The 14556-nt window shown below is 45.9% G+C and overlaps 1 protein-coding gene across 1 annotated transcript in view; it reads right to left on the reverse strand.

Moving 5' to 3' along the window:
* Window positions 1–14556, reverse strand: part of LOC142214522 (scavenger receptor cysteine-rich type 1 protein M130-like) — a 72432-nt gene that overhangs the window by 6930 nt on the left and 50946 nt on the right. The window contains exon 7 of the mRNA XM_075283471.1: window positions 2131–2445. Coding sequence (XP_075139572.1) covers window positions 2131–2445 — 315 coding nt within the window. The remainder of the gene's footprint in view (window positions 1–2130; window positions 2446–14556) is intronic.

Consider the following 14556-nt stretch of genomic DNA (forward strand, 5'->3'; position numbering starts at 1 on the left):
ACTAAGATGATTAGAGAAAATCTTTGAAACTCTGCAATTTTTTTAAATACTAAGTTTAAAAAAATGTTTCAGTTTTAATTGTCTAAACATTAGAGATGAGTGAACACTAAAATGTCCGAGGTTCGAAATCTGATTCGAACGGCCGCACACTGTTTGACTGTTCGAACGGATTTCGAACCCCATTATAGTCTATGGGGGGAAATGCTCGTTTCAGGGGTACGCAAAATTCGATAAAATCATACTTACCAAGTCCACGAGTGACGGTCGGGCTGGATTCTGCTTGAAGTCTTCTCCCGGCGCAGGGTCCCCGCGTCTTCTTCTGGGTGGAATTCACTCTGCCTAGGCATCCGGCCTAGGCAAAGCCGACTGCGCATGCGCGGGCATACACGCACATGCGCAGTCGGCTCTGCCCAGGCCCGACGCCTGAGCAGAGCCGACTGCGCATGCGCGGGCTTACTCGCGCATGCGCAGTCGGTTCTGCCTAGGCTGGATGCCTAGGCAGAGTGAATTCCACCCGGAAGAAGACATGGGGACGCAGCACGGAGAAGACTTCGGAAAGGTAAGAGAAGAACCAGCGTTGATTGGCAATGTATAGCATTCTGCCCATCAACGCTGGTTCTGCATCGAACCTTAAACTTCGAACAGCTAGTAGTGTTCGATCGAGTACGAGTATTTCGAATACCGTAGTATTCGATCGAACACTACTCGCTCATCTCTACTAAACATACAGTATATAAATGGTTATGTTCATGATAAAATCCCTATTCCTGTAAACGTTACTATATTTGCTTTAGGAATCTGTTTTTAGAATATTACTTGTACTATCATTAGAGTCTCTCATGTGGAATACTAACCATCAAGCTTTTTCACATTTATCATAACATCATTGTGTTCCTCATCTTTTTTTTTTTTTTTTTTTTTTTGGCGCCGCCCCCCTGAGGGGCTTGGCTGCCTTGATGCAGTGCTCCAAGCTGGGAGCAAACTTTTCTTTCCTTTTTCATTCTTTTTTCTCTGTATCTTCAAGAATCCGGTAACCAAGCAATCTAGCACTATGAATTAGCAACTATAAATCGAATGGAAGACCCTGTGGAGTATTTTGTTCCTTTGTTTTTCCATTGTAAAGCATGGACAATGACAAGCTAGTTTCCACATGTGCCTGTTACCATCCCCCCAGCTAGGACAGCATGGCTCACCATGCGGCATGGAGGAAAACCTACATGGAAGTGTGGACTTCTTCTTCAAGGAGATGATTTTTGGCGTCAATTGCTGATGCGTGAAAATGCTACAGCTGACTGGTATTTCTTTCTTTTTATTACTGTGGACACGTGGGACTCTGCTACAGCCTGGGAACCATCACCCACCTACCCCAGGAGTTATGGAAGCTTGGCAAGAGAACAGCACCATGTATACCTGGATGGCTTCAGACTTCTTTGGGGCAGTAGAACACAGTGGTAAGGAGGAGGAGGGCTTGTGATGAAGGACATTTGGGGCATTTTTTTTTTGTGGTTAAAAGGACAATAGTGCTGATACAAGATACCGAACTATCAGCTGTGAGCAGGAGATCTCACTACCTACCAAGAACTACTACATGTTATCATAATAGCTGACTATGTCCCCCACCTCTGCAAAAAGTTCTGCTTGTTATATCCACATGCTGTGACCCCCCCCCCTCCTCGTGTCCTACAACCAAGTCGGCTGTATTATTATTATTATTATTATTATTATTATTATTAACATCACTCCGCACAGAGAACTAAATGATCCTGCAGTGTGTCTGTGTTTCTTTCTTTTTTAGTTGCTATGATTCCTAGGATTTCTCTATCTGCCATGAGCTTGTATGTGTTTCTCTCCTGTTATATACTACTGTACCATCTATGAAACTGTATCACTGAAATTTCCCCATTGTGTCTATCTATCTATCTTTCTATCATATTCTCAAGTTGTCAAACTGATAGTAAGTCATATTTACACTATTGTTATGGGCTGTGGATATTTGTCCTGGGAAGGAGTAGTTCTTTATAGTGGCTCATAGAGATTGTGTAGTGAGCTTTATTTATGATGTCCATCTGGTCTAATAGGACATGTATAATTTAACGGGAGACAAGTCATTTAAAGAGTAGAGAGACTCACCTGAGCACGTTATCCCGGCATCTTCTTTATGACCACAGTTATGGTCACCATACTGCTTTTTAGGACAGTCCCAGATGTGCGTCTCATTCCCTACACATTGTACATCATCCAGCCAGATGTCTCCAGTTCCTCTCCCATAATAGGCTTCAGTTGTAGCATTGACAGCATAACCACAACCCAGCTGCTTACACACCACATCTGCATCTGCTTTATCCCAGAAGTCATCACAGATGGTCCCCCATCTTCCTTCATGATAAATCTCCACTCTGCCGGCACATCGGCCACGGCCATTTACCAGTCTCAGCTGTTTACTTTCTGTATTAGAAGAAACATGTATCATTATTGTCAGATGCATGAGAGTACTAGAGTATCCTGTGGTGGGCCCAAACTCTATTACAGTAGTGATCCAGTAGAAGACCTCCAAATATGAAAGATAATAAAGTTTTTGTCATAGGGGTTTTTAGAGGGTGGGTCCCTTGAATAATTTTATCTGGTGATCTCAAGGAAGCTCATTCGGAAAACTGAATATCATAATAGCTTTAAAATACTGTGGAAAAGTTTTTGCCCCTTACACAATTTATTCTATTTTTGCTATCTTGTTGTATTTACTGTAAATGTTTCAAATCAACCTAAATGCTAATATAACAATTATCTTGTTTCGTATGATAGCTAAAAATCTCAGCTTTTATGACACTAGAATGGTTTTAAGTTTTATAACACCAAACGGTAGATTTGTACTAGTTCTGGTTGAGCCAATCTTGAGATTTCAGGATCGGTTTTAAAATCCGATTTCCGATCATTTTCCATTTGAACTCCATCCTGATCCCAATTCTGATCCTAATGCAAGTCAATGGGATTTTTAAAATAATTGTAGATCGGATTTTAAAAACGATACTATTCACTACACAGCATGGAGTCCAAAAATTGAACGCTTTAATTTTTAGACTCCATGCTGTGTAGTGATTAAAAAAAATCCTCTGGCTACTTAGTCTCCCCTGATGTCCACTTACCTACACAGATCACTGCTGCTGCCACTCCACGTTCTTCTCGCTCCTCTTCTCTCTCATTTATATGCCTTCAGAGCACCGTGCGCGCCCTAGCCTCCCTAGGATAGTGTTAGAGATGCTGGGAGTAGGCGGGGCATGTTGTAGCTTAGGAGAGTGTGGGTGGGTACAGGGAGGGGAGACGTTAGTGAAGCACTCACGTCTCCCCTCCCAGTACCCGCCCACACTCTCCTAAGCCACAAGCACCACCTTCTTCCTAGGTCTGTAACACTAATCTGGAAGGCAGGGGCGCGCACAGCGCTCTGAAGACCTGTAAATGAGAGAGAACCGGACCGAGAAGAATGGGAGCGACAGCAGCAGTGGATCTGTGCAGGTAAGTTGAGCGATCAGGATCAGAATTCCGTTCCCGATCTATTTTAGGCAGGATCTGAATCAGATCGCGAATTTTACTCGATCGCCGATTGGGATCCAATCTTTTCCAATCCCGATCGCTCAACACTAGTACTAGTGCTTCCTCTACATTGTTCAGGTCCATCATGGGACCCAAAGGGTAAGTTCACATGGAGTTTTTTGGCCAGGATTTTGAGGCGAATCAATGGGAGCCACTCAGGAGTTTTTTCCGGGAGCCGACTTCCGGAAAAAGAAGCGAGGTGCTCTTTCTTCAGGCCATTTCGCCTCATGATTCATCCTGAAGACACACCCTCCTCCGGATTAGGCCCATTCATTGGCTTAATCTGGAGTGGGGTGCGTGGCTGGATGCCGATGCAGTGCATCGGCTTTCAATCACGGCTACCTGGCTTTTGGATCAGGACCTGAGGTGGCCTCCGCCTCACGTTCCAATCCAAAAAAAATTGTATCTGAACTTACCTAAACTATGGGTTTAGCAGTAACACACCCAACTGAATACAATTGACTGTCATTTTTAAACTTAATCTGATAGAAGAAAAAGTCCTCCATTCAATAATTTTTCCTCTGGCAATTTTCAGATTCTGGAGATGTTTTTGAGGTGCAGATGACATGATTATACAAGTGATTAGATATAGGGGGTAAAGAAAAGGTCAATGGCAGTGGGCATGCTGCCTCAGTATTACGGTAAGACCACAGTACAGAAACATCAGGGTTAGGTCAGTGGTTCAGTCTTTGAAAGATTTAGTTTCAGATAGAGGGAGATATTAGAGATGGCAGAGAGACAGTAACTGATGTTCTGTAGCAATGCAGGGTTAGTCATTGGGGGAGATATATAGTTGGTTGTCATCAGCATAAAGATGATATTGTTATCTGGATGGTTTGTCCAATATGGGCTATGTAAAGTGAAAATAGAAGGGAACCTAGGATCAAGTCAACAGCAAGGGGAAGAGGGAAGTGATAGAACCTGCAAATGATACTCTGAAAGTGCTTCTGAGAGAAAGCAGAAGATGTGCCTCGTGCTTTTACCATTTATTATACCGTTCAATGTACTGAGAAGCTGGAAAAAATGGAATTGGAGAAAAGGTGCGTTTGTTCGACTTTCTTACGTGCTTTGTTTTTTTTTTATGGCGTTCACTATAAAGCCAAAATGACATGTCACCTGTATTTTATGTTGCGGTAGTATTCCAGGAATAACAAAATTATATGGTATTATTTAGATTTTAACCCCTTAACAAAAATCTAAAACTTTGCAAAATTTTTTGTGTTTACTTCGGTTATTCTTGCCTAATATTTGATGGTATAAAACATTTAAGTCTGATAAATATGCACAAAAAGAAGAAAGTACGAAGCGGTGATTTATTTTTGACAGCATTTTATAGATCTACTAGAGGGAGGACCCGGCTTCGCACGGGTATATTACATTTTATGTTTGTGTAGTGGCCCCATAAGAAATGTCCAATTTTGCACTGGTGTATTTTGTATGTGGTTTGCATGTATGTCCATAAGCGTCATGTGATTATGTGTATCTCATTTTGGATATCAGTGAAAAACCTGTGATCAGTTGTTATGGATACCTGGAGTAAAGCTGTATCTAATCCTTCCCCGTGTAGTACTGTGTTTATACGCAAGTACCTAATCCTTGTTGGTGTGGTACTGTGTGCAGATGCACATATCTAATCCTCCGGCGTGTGGTACTGTGTGCAGATGTGTGTATCTAATCCTCCCCCGTATGGCATTGTGTGAATAGGCATGTATCTAATCCTCTGGTAAGTGAAACTGTGTGCAGACGTGCATATCTAATCTTACGGCATGTGGTACTATGTGCAGACATGCGTATCTAATCCTATGGCGTGTGGTACTGTGTGCAGACAGGTGTATCTAATCCTCTGGCATGAGGTACTGTGTGCAGATGCACGTATCTAATCCTCCCCCGTGTGGTACTGTGTGCTGAGACACGTATCTAATTATCTGGCATGTGGTACTGTGTGCAGGCGTGCGTATCTAATCCTCTGGAGTGTGGAACTGTGTGTAGACGCCTGTATCTAATCCTTCGGTATGTGGAACCGTGTGCAGATGCACGTATCAAATCCTTCAGTGTGTGGAACTGTGTGCAGAAGTGCGTATTTAATCCTCTGGTGTGTGGGACTGTGTGCAGACCCGTGTATCTAATCCTCTGGTGTGTGATACTGTGTGCTGATCTGTGTATCTAATCCTCTGATGCGTGTATCTCAGTTTGGATATCAGTGTTGTATTGTGCATGTGGAGTGACCATGTGTATTGCAGTTGGAATATGAGTGAAAGTCTTGCAGGTTTGTATTGGCTAAGGGGGGGGGGGGGCACTGTGTTTGGAATGCTGTATCTCAGCAACGGTACGTCCGAGCGAGTTGGAGTCTCATCTTAAACCTTCCCGGATATCTGAAGTATCTCTGTACCAAATTTGGTGAAGATCGGTCCAGTCGTTTGGTTCGCATTAGAGAACAGACAGACAGACAGGCGGACAGACAGACAGACAGACGGACAGACGGACAGACGGACAGACAGACAGAAATTCATTTTTCTCCCTATCTCCCTATCTTATAAAAATGAATTCTTGTCTGTCTGTCTGTCTGTCTGTCCGTCTGTCTGTCTGTCTGTACTCTAATGCGAACCAAACGACTGGACCGATCTTCACCAAATTTGGTACAGAGATACTTCAGGTATCCGGGAAGGTTTAAGACGAGACTCCAACTCGCTCGGACATACCGTTGCTGAGATACAGCATTCCAAACACAGTGCCCCCCCCCCCCCTTAGCCAATACAAACCTGCAAGTCTTTCACTCATATTCCAACTGCAATACACACGGTCACTCCACATGCACAATACAACACTGATATCCAAACTGAGATACACGCATCAGAGGATTAGATACACAGATCAGCACACAGTATCACACGCCAGAGGATTAGATACACGGGTCTGCACACAGTCCCACACACCAGAGGATTAAATACGCATTTCTGCACACAGTTCCACACACTGAAGGATTTGATACGTGCATCTGCACACGGTTTCACATGCCGAAGGATTAGATACAGGCGTCTACACACAGTTCCACACTCCAGAGGATTAGATACGTGCGTCTGCACACATTTGTACACGCCATAGGATTAGATACACACGTCTGCACACAGTTCCACATTCCAGAGGATTAGATATGCGCGTCTACACATAGTTCCACACGCCAAAGGATTAGATATGCGCCTCTTCACACAATACCACACAAGGGAGGATTAGATACGTGTGTGTGCACACAGTACCACACTTTGGAGGATTAGATACATGCCTCTGCACACAGTACCACAAGGCAGAGAATTAGATACGCGTCTCAGCACACAGTATCACACGGGGGAGGATTAGATATGCACGTCTGCACACAGTACCACACGGGGGAGGATTAGATATGCGCGTCTACACACAGTACCACATGCCATAGGATTAGATATGCGCATCTGCACACAGTACCACATGCCGGGGGATTGGATACACGCGTCTACACACAGTTCCACACGCCGTAGGATTAGATACGCGCCTCTTCACACAATACCACACAGGGGAGGATTAGATACACGTGTCTTCACACAGTTGTACATGCCATAGGATTAGATACACGCGTCTACACACAGTACCACATGCCATAGGATTAGATGCATGCGTCTGCACACAGTTCCACATTCAAGAGGATTAGATATGCGCATCTGCACACAGTTCCACATTCCAGAGGATTAGATACGCACGTCTGCACACAGTTGTACATGCCATAGGATTAGATACACGCGTCTGCACACAGTACCACATGCAGTAGGATTAGATACGCGCGTCTACACATAGTTCCACACGCCAAAGGATTAGATACGTGCCTCTTCACACAATACCACACAGGGGAGGATTAGATACATGTGTGTGCACACAGTACCACACTTTGGAGGATTAGATACATGCCTCTGCACACAGTACCACAAGCCAGAGAATTAGATACGCGTCTCAGCACACAGTATCACACGGGGGAGGATTAGATACGCGTGTTTGCACACAGTACCACACGGGGGAGGATTAGCTACGCGTGTCTACACACAGTACCACATGCCATAGGATTAGATATGCGCATCTGCACACAGTACCACATGCCGGGGGATTGGATACACGCGTCTACACACAGTTCCACACGCCGTAGGTTTAGATATGCGCCTCTTCACACAATACCACACAGGGGAGGATTAGATACACGTGTCTTCACACAGTTGTACACGCCATAGGATTAGATACACGCGTCTGCACACAGTACCACATGCCGTAGGATTAGATACACGCGTCTGCACACATTACCACATGCCGTAGGATTAGATACGCGCGTCTACACACAGTACCACATGCCGTAGGATTAGATACACGTGTCTGCACACCATAGCACATGCCGTAGGATTAGATACGTGCCTCTTCACACAATACCACACAGGGGAGGATTAAATACGTGCGTCTGCAAACAGTACCACACGCCAGAGGATTAGATAAGCGTGTCTGCACACAGTACCAAATTCCGTAGGATTAGATACGCACGTCTGCACACAGTACCACATGCCGTAGGATTAGATACCCACGTCTACACACAGTTCCACATGCCGTAGGATTAGATACGCACCTCTTCACACAATACCGCACAGGGGAGGATTAGATACGTGCAACTGCACACAGTACCACACGCCAGAGTATTAGATACGCGCATCTGCACACAGTACCGCAAGCCAGAGTCATTAGATATGCGCGTCTGCACACAGTTTCACTTACTGGAGGATTAGATACGCGCCTCTTCACACAATACCACACGGGGAGGATTAGATATGTGCATCTGCACAAAGTACCACACCAACAAGGATTGGATACTTGCATCTAAACACAGTACTACACGGGGAAGGATTAGATACAGCTTTACTCCAGGTATCCATAACAACTGATCACAGGTTTTTCACTGACATCCAAAATGAGATACACATAATCACATGACGCTTATGGACACACACACAAACAACATACAAAATACATCAGTGCAAAACTGGACAATTCTTATGGGGCCACTACACAAACATAAAATGTAATATACCCGTGCGAAGCCGGGTCCTCCCTCTAGTATTATAAAAATGAATTTCTGTCTGTCTGTCTGTCTGTCTGTCTGTTCTCTAATGCGAACCAAACGACTGGACCGATCTTCACCAAATTTGGTACAGAGATACTTCAGGTATCCGGGAAGGTTTAAGACGAGACTCCAACTTGCTCGGACGCACCGTTGCTGAGATACAGCATTCCAAACACAGTGCCCCCCCTTAGCCAATACAAACCTGCAAGACTTTCACTCATATTCCAACTGCAATACACACGGTCACTCCACATGCACAATACAACACTGATATCCAAACTGAGATACACGCATCAGAGGATTAGATACACAGATCAGCACACAGTATCACACGCCAGAGGATTAGATACACACGTCTGCACACAGTCCCACACACCAGAGGATTAAATACGCACTTCTGCACACAGTTCCACACACTGAAGGATTTGATGCGTGCATCTGCACACGGTTCCACATGCCGAAGGATTAGATACAGGCGTCTACACACAGTTCCACACTCCAGAGGATTAGATACGCGCATCTGCACACATTTGTACACACCATAGGATTAGATACACGCGTCTGCACAGATTACCACATGCCGTAGGATTAGATACACGCGTCTACACATAGTTCCACACACCGAAGGATTAGATACGCGCCTCTTCACACAATACCACACAAGGGAGGATTCGATACGTGTGTGTGCACACAGTACCACACTTTGGAGGATTAGATACATGCCTCTGCACACAGTACCACAAGCCAGAGAATTAGATACGCGTCTCCGCACACAGTATCACACGGGGGAGGATTAGATACACGCGTCTGCACACAGTACCACACGGGGGAGGATTAGATACGCGCATCTGCACACAGTACCACACGGTGGAGGATTAGATACACGCGTCTACACACAGTACCACATGCCATAGGATTAGATACGCGCGTCTGCACACAGTACCACATGCCGGGGGATTGGATACGCGCGTCTACACACAGTTCCACATGCCATAGGATTAGATACGCGCCTCTTCACACAATACCACACAGGGGAGGATTAGATACACGTGTCTTCACACAGTTGTACACGCCATAGGATTAGATACATGCGTCTGCACACAGTAACACATGCCGTAGGATTAGATACGCGCATCTACACACAGTACCAGATGTAGCATTAGATACGCGTGTCTGCACAAGTACCACTTGCCGTAGGATTAGATACGCGCATCTACACACAGTTCCACACTCCAGAGGATTAGATACGCGCGTCTGCACACAGTTGTACACGCCATAGGATTAGATACATGCGTCTGCACACAGTACCACATGCAGTAGGATTAGATACGCGCGTCTACACATAGTTCCACAAGCGGAAGGATTAGATACGCGCCTCTTCACACAATACCACACAGGGGAGGATTAGATACGTGTGTGTGAACACAGTACCACAGTTTGGAGGATTAGATGCATGCCTCTGCACACAGTACCACAAGCCAGAGAATTAGATACGCGTCTCAGCACAGAGTATCACACGGGGGAGGATTAGATACGCGCATCTACACACAGTACCACATGCCATAGGATTAGATACACGTGTCTACACATAGTTCCACACACCGAAGGATTAGATATGCGCCTCTTCACACAATACCACACAAGGGAGGATTAGATACGTGTGTGTGCACACAGTACCACACTTTGGAAGATTAGATACATGCCTCTGGACACAGTACCACAAGCCAGAGAATTAAATACGCGTTTCCGCACACAGTACCACACGGGGGAGGATTAGATACGCACGTCTACACACAGTACCACATGCCGGGGGATTGGATACGCGCGTCTACACACAGTACCACATGCCATAGGATTAGATACGCGTGTCTGCACACAGTACCACATGCCGGGGGATTGGATACGCGCGTCTACACACTGTTCCACACGCCATAGGATTAGATACGCACCTCTTCACACAATACCACACAGGGGAGGATTAGATACATGTGTATTCACACAGTTGTACACGCCATAGAATTAGATACACACGTCTGCACAGAGTACCACATGCCGTAGGATTAGATACACGCATCTACATACAGTTCCACACTCCAGAGGATTAGATACGCACGTCTGCACACAGTTATACACGCCATAAGATTAGATACACACATCTGCACACAGTACCACATGCTGTAGGATTAGATACGCGCGTCTACACACAGTTCCACACGCCAAAGGATTATATACGCTCCTCTTCACACAATACCACACAGGGGAGGATTAGATACATGCATCTGAACACAGTACCACACTTTGGAGGATTAGGTACATGCATCTGCACACAGTACCACATGCCAGATAATTAGATACGCATCTCACCACACAGTACCACACGGGGGAGGATTAGATATGCGCATCTGCACACAGTACCTCACACCAGGGATTAGATACACCTGTCTGCACACAGTACCACACGCCAGAGAATTAGATACACGCGTCTGCACATAGTACCACATGCTGTAAGATTAGATATGCACGTCTGCACACAGTTTCATTTACCGGAGGATTAGATACGTGCCTCTTCACACAATGCCACACGGGGGAGGATTAGATACACACATCTGTACACAGTACCACACCAACAAGGATTGGATACTTGCGTCTAAACACAGTACTGCATGGGGAAGGATTAGATACAGCTTTACTCCAGGTATCCATAACAACTGATCACAGGTTTTTCACTGATATCCAAAATGAGATACATAATCACATGACGCTTATGGACACACACACAAACCACATACAAAATACACCAGAGCAAAACTGGACAATTCTTATGAGGCCACTACACAAACATAACATGTAATATACCCGTGCGAAGCCGGGTCCTCCCTCTAGTATAATATAGAGAGTAGAGATGAGCGAACACTAAAATGTTCGAGGTTCGAAATTCGATTCGAACAGCCGCTCACTGTTCGTGTGTTCAAACGGGTTTCGAACCCCATTATAGTCTATGGGGAACATATACTCGTTAAGGGGGAAACCCAAATCCGTGTCTGGAGGGTCACCAAGTCCACTATGACACCACAGGAAATGATGCCAACACCTCTGGAATGACACTGGGACAGCAGGGGAAGCATGTCTGGGGGCATCTAACACACCAAAGACCCTCTATTACCCCAACATCACAGCCTAACAACTACACACTTTACACACTCAATACCACCTCTCTGACAGTAGGAAAACACCTTGAAACATGTGTATTTGGCACTTGCAGTGAGGAGAGCTTGTCACCAGCAGTGAATTTGGCCCTTGTAGTAAGTTGAGGTTGGCACCAACATTTGTTTTGAAAATCAGGGTGGATTGAGCCTCTAACCAGCAGAGTTTGGGCAAATTCATGGTGGAGGGAGCCTCTAAAAACCCCAGTTTGGACCAATTCATGGTGGAGGGAGCCTCTAACCAGCCCAGTGTGGGCAAATTCATGGTGGAGGGAGCCTCTAAAAAACCCAGTTTGGACCAATTCATGGTGGAGGGAGCCTCTAACCAGCCCAGTTTGGGCAAATTCATGGTGGAGGGAGCCTCTAAACAGCCAAGTTTTGGGAAATTCATGGTGGAGGGAGCCTCTAAAAACCCCAGTTTGGACCAATTCATGGTGAAGGGAGCCTCTAAACAGCCCAGTTTGGACCAATTCATGGTGGAGGGAGCCTCTAAACAGCCAAGCTATGGGAAGTTCATGGTGGAGGGAGCCTCTAACCAGCCCAGTTTGGACCAATTCATGGTGGAAGGAGCCTCTAAAAACCCCAGTTTGGACCAATTCATGGTGGAGGGAGCCTCTAAACAGCCAAGTTTTGGGAAATTCATGGTGGAGGGAGCCTCTAAACAGCCAAGTTTTGGGAAATTCATGGTGGAGGGAGCCTCTAAACAGCCAAGTTTTGGGAAATTCATGGTGGAGGGAGCCTCTAAACAGCCAAGTTTTGGGAAATTCATGGTGGAGGGAGCCTCTAAAAACCCCAGTTTGGACCAATTCATGGTGAAGGGAGCCTCTAAACAGCCCAGTTTGGACCAATTCATGGTGGAGGGAGCCTCTAAACAGCCAAGCTATGGGAAGTTCATGGTGGAGGGAGCCTCTAAAAACCTCAGTTTGGACCAATTCATGGTGGAGGGAGCCTCTAAACAGCCAAGTTTTGGGAAATTCATGGTGGAGGGAGCCTCTAAAAACCCCAGTTTGGACCAATTCATGGTGGAGGGAGCCTCTAAACAGCCAAGCTATGGGAAGTTCATGGTGGAGGGAGCCTCTAACCAGCAGAGTTGTGGGAAATCAGGGTGGAGGGAGCCTCTAACCAGCAGAGTTGTGGGAAATCAGGGTGGAGGGAGCCTCTAACCAGCAGAGTTGGGGGAAATCAGGGTGGAGGGAGCCTCTAACCAGCAGAGTTGGGGGAAATCAGGGTGGAGGGAGCCTAGTATTAGCAGAATTGTGCAATGCTTATGGTGGATGAGTATGAGGATGCGGAGGAATTGGAGAGGTTGAGCACCGACATGGAGTTTCATGTTGGGGTGCTTTACACAGGTGGGCACGAAAATGAAGGCTCTATCCAGTGGTGGTTCATTTTTATCAAAGTGAGCCGGTCGGCACTCTCAGCTGACAGACGGGTGCGCTTAAAATCACAACAATAAACCAATTGAGTAAAACCCAAAAAAATATAGATAACTGCGCTGAACCAATGTTCAAAAACACGATTTTTTATTGAAGACACCTATTAAAAAACACACAACGCTGATATGCCAGCGTTTCGGGGGTAACCACCCCCTTTCTCAAGTGATACAAGGTATGGAGCAAAGTTGAACCTGTGGTCCAATGATAGGCAGGCCTGCAGTGCTCGATCCTGTGTCTGTCAATACACAAATTTTACTCAATTGGTTTATTGTTGTGATTTTGGCTGCTCCCCCCTACCAAGGGGGCGGTGATAGAACTGCTGCTCATAGGAACCTTTTTATTTGTATATATATTTTTTTGCTTTATTGTGGTATAGCCACTTTTATTGTAGATCAGCTCAATGCAAAAAAAGTTTTATATTTATATAAGACGGGTGCACTTGTCAGTGATGATGCCACCAGCTGCACTGAACACCCTCTCAGATAGGACGTTGGCGGCAGGACAGGACAGCACCTCCAAGGCATATAGGGCAAGTTCAAGCCACAGGTCCAACTTCGACACCCAATACGTGTAGGGCGCAGAGGGGTCGGAGAGGACAGGGCTGTGATCGGAAAGGTATTCCCGCAACATGTGCCTATACTTCTCACGCATGGTGACACTAGGACCCTCCGTGGTGGCACTTTGGCGAGGGGGTGCCATCAAGGTGTCCCAGACCTTAGACAGTGTGCCCCTCGTTTGTGTGGACCGGTGAGAACTTGGTCGCCTACTGGAGGAACTGCCCTCCCTGCCACCAACGTCACATGCTGGAAACATCTCCATCATATTCTGCACCAATTGCTTGTGGCAAGCATTGATGCGATTGGCCCTCCCCTCTACTGGAATAAAAGAGGAGATGTTGTTTTTATACCGGGGGTCAAGGATAGCAAAGATCCAGTACTGGTTGTCCTCCATGATTTTGACAATACGCTTGTCGGTTGTAAAGCACCCCAACATGAACTCAGCCATGTCTGCCACAGTGTTAGTTGGCATGACTCCTCTGGCCCCACCGGAAAGTTCAATCTCCATTTCCTCCTCATCGTCCATGTCTACCCATCCGCGCTGCAACAATGGGACGATTCGAAGTTGCCCGGAAGTCTCCTGTATCACCATCACATCATCGGACAACACTTCTTCCTCCTCCTCCTCCTCCTCCATTAAACGCGATGAA

The sequence above is a fragment of the Leptodactylus fuscus genome, chromosome 7 (genome assembly GCF_031893055.1).
Source record: "Leptodactylus fuscus isolate aLepFus1 chromosome 7, aLepFus1.hap2, whole genome shotgun sequence".
Taxonomy (NCBI): domain Eukaryota; kingdom Metazoa; phylum Chordata; class Amphibia; order Anura; family Leptodactylidae; genus Leptodactylus; species Leptodactylus fuscus.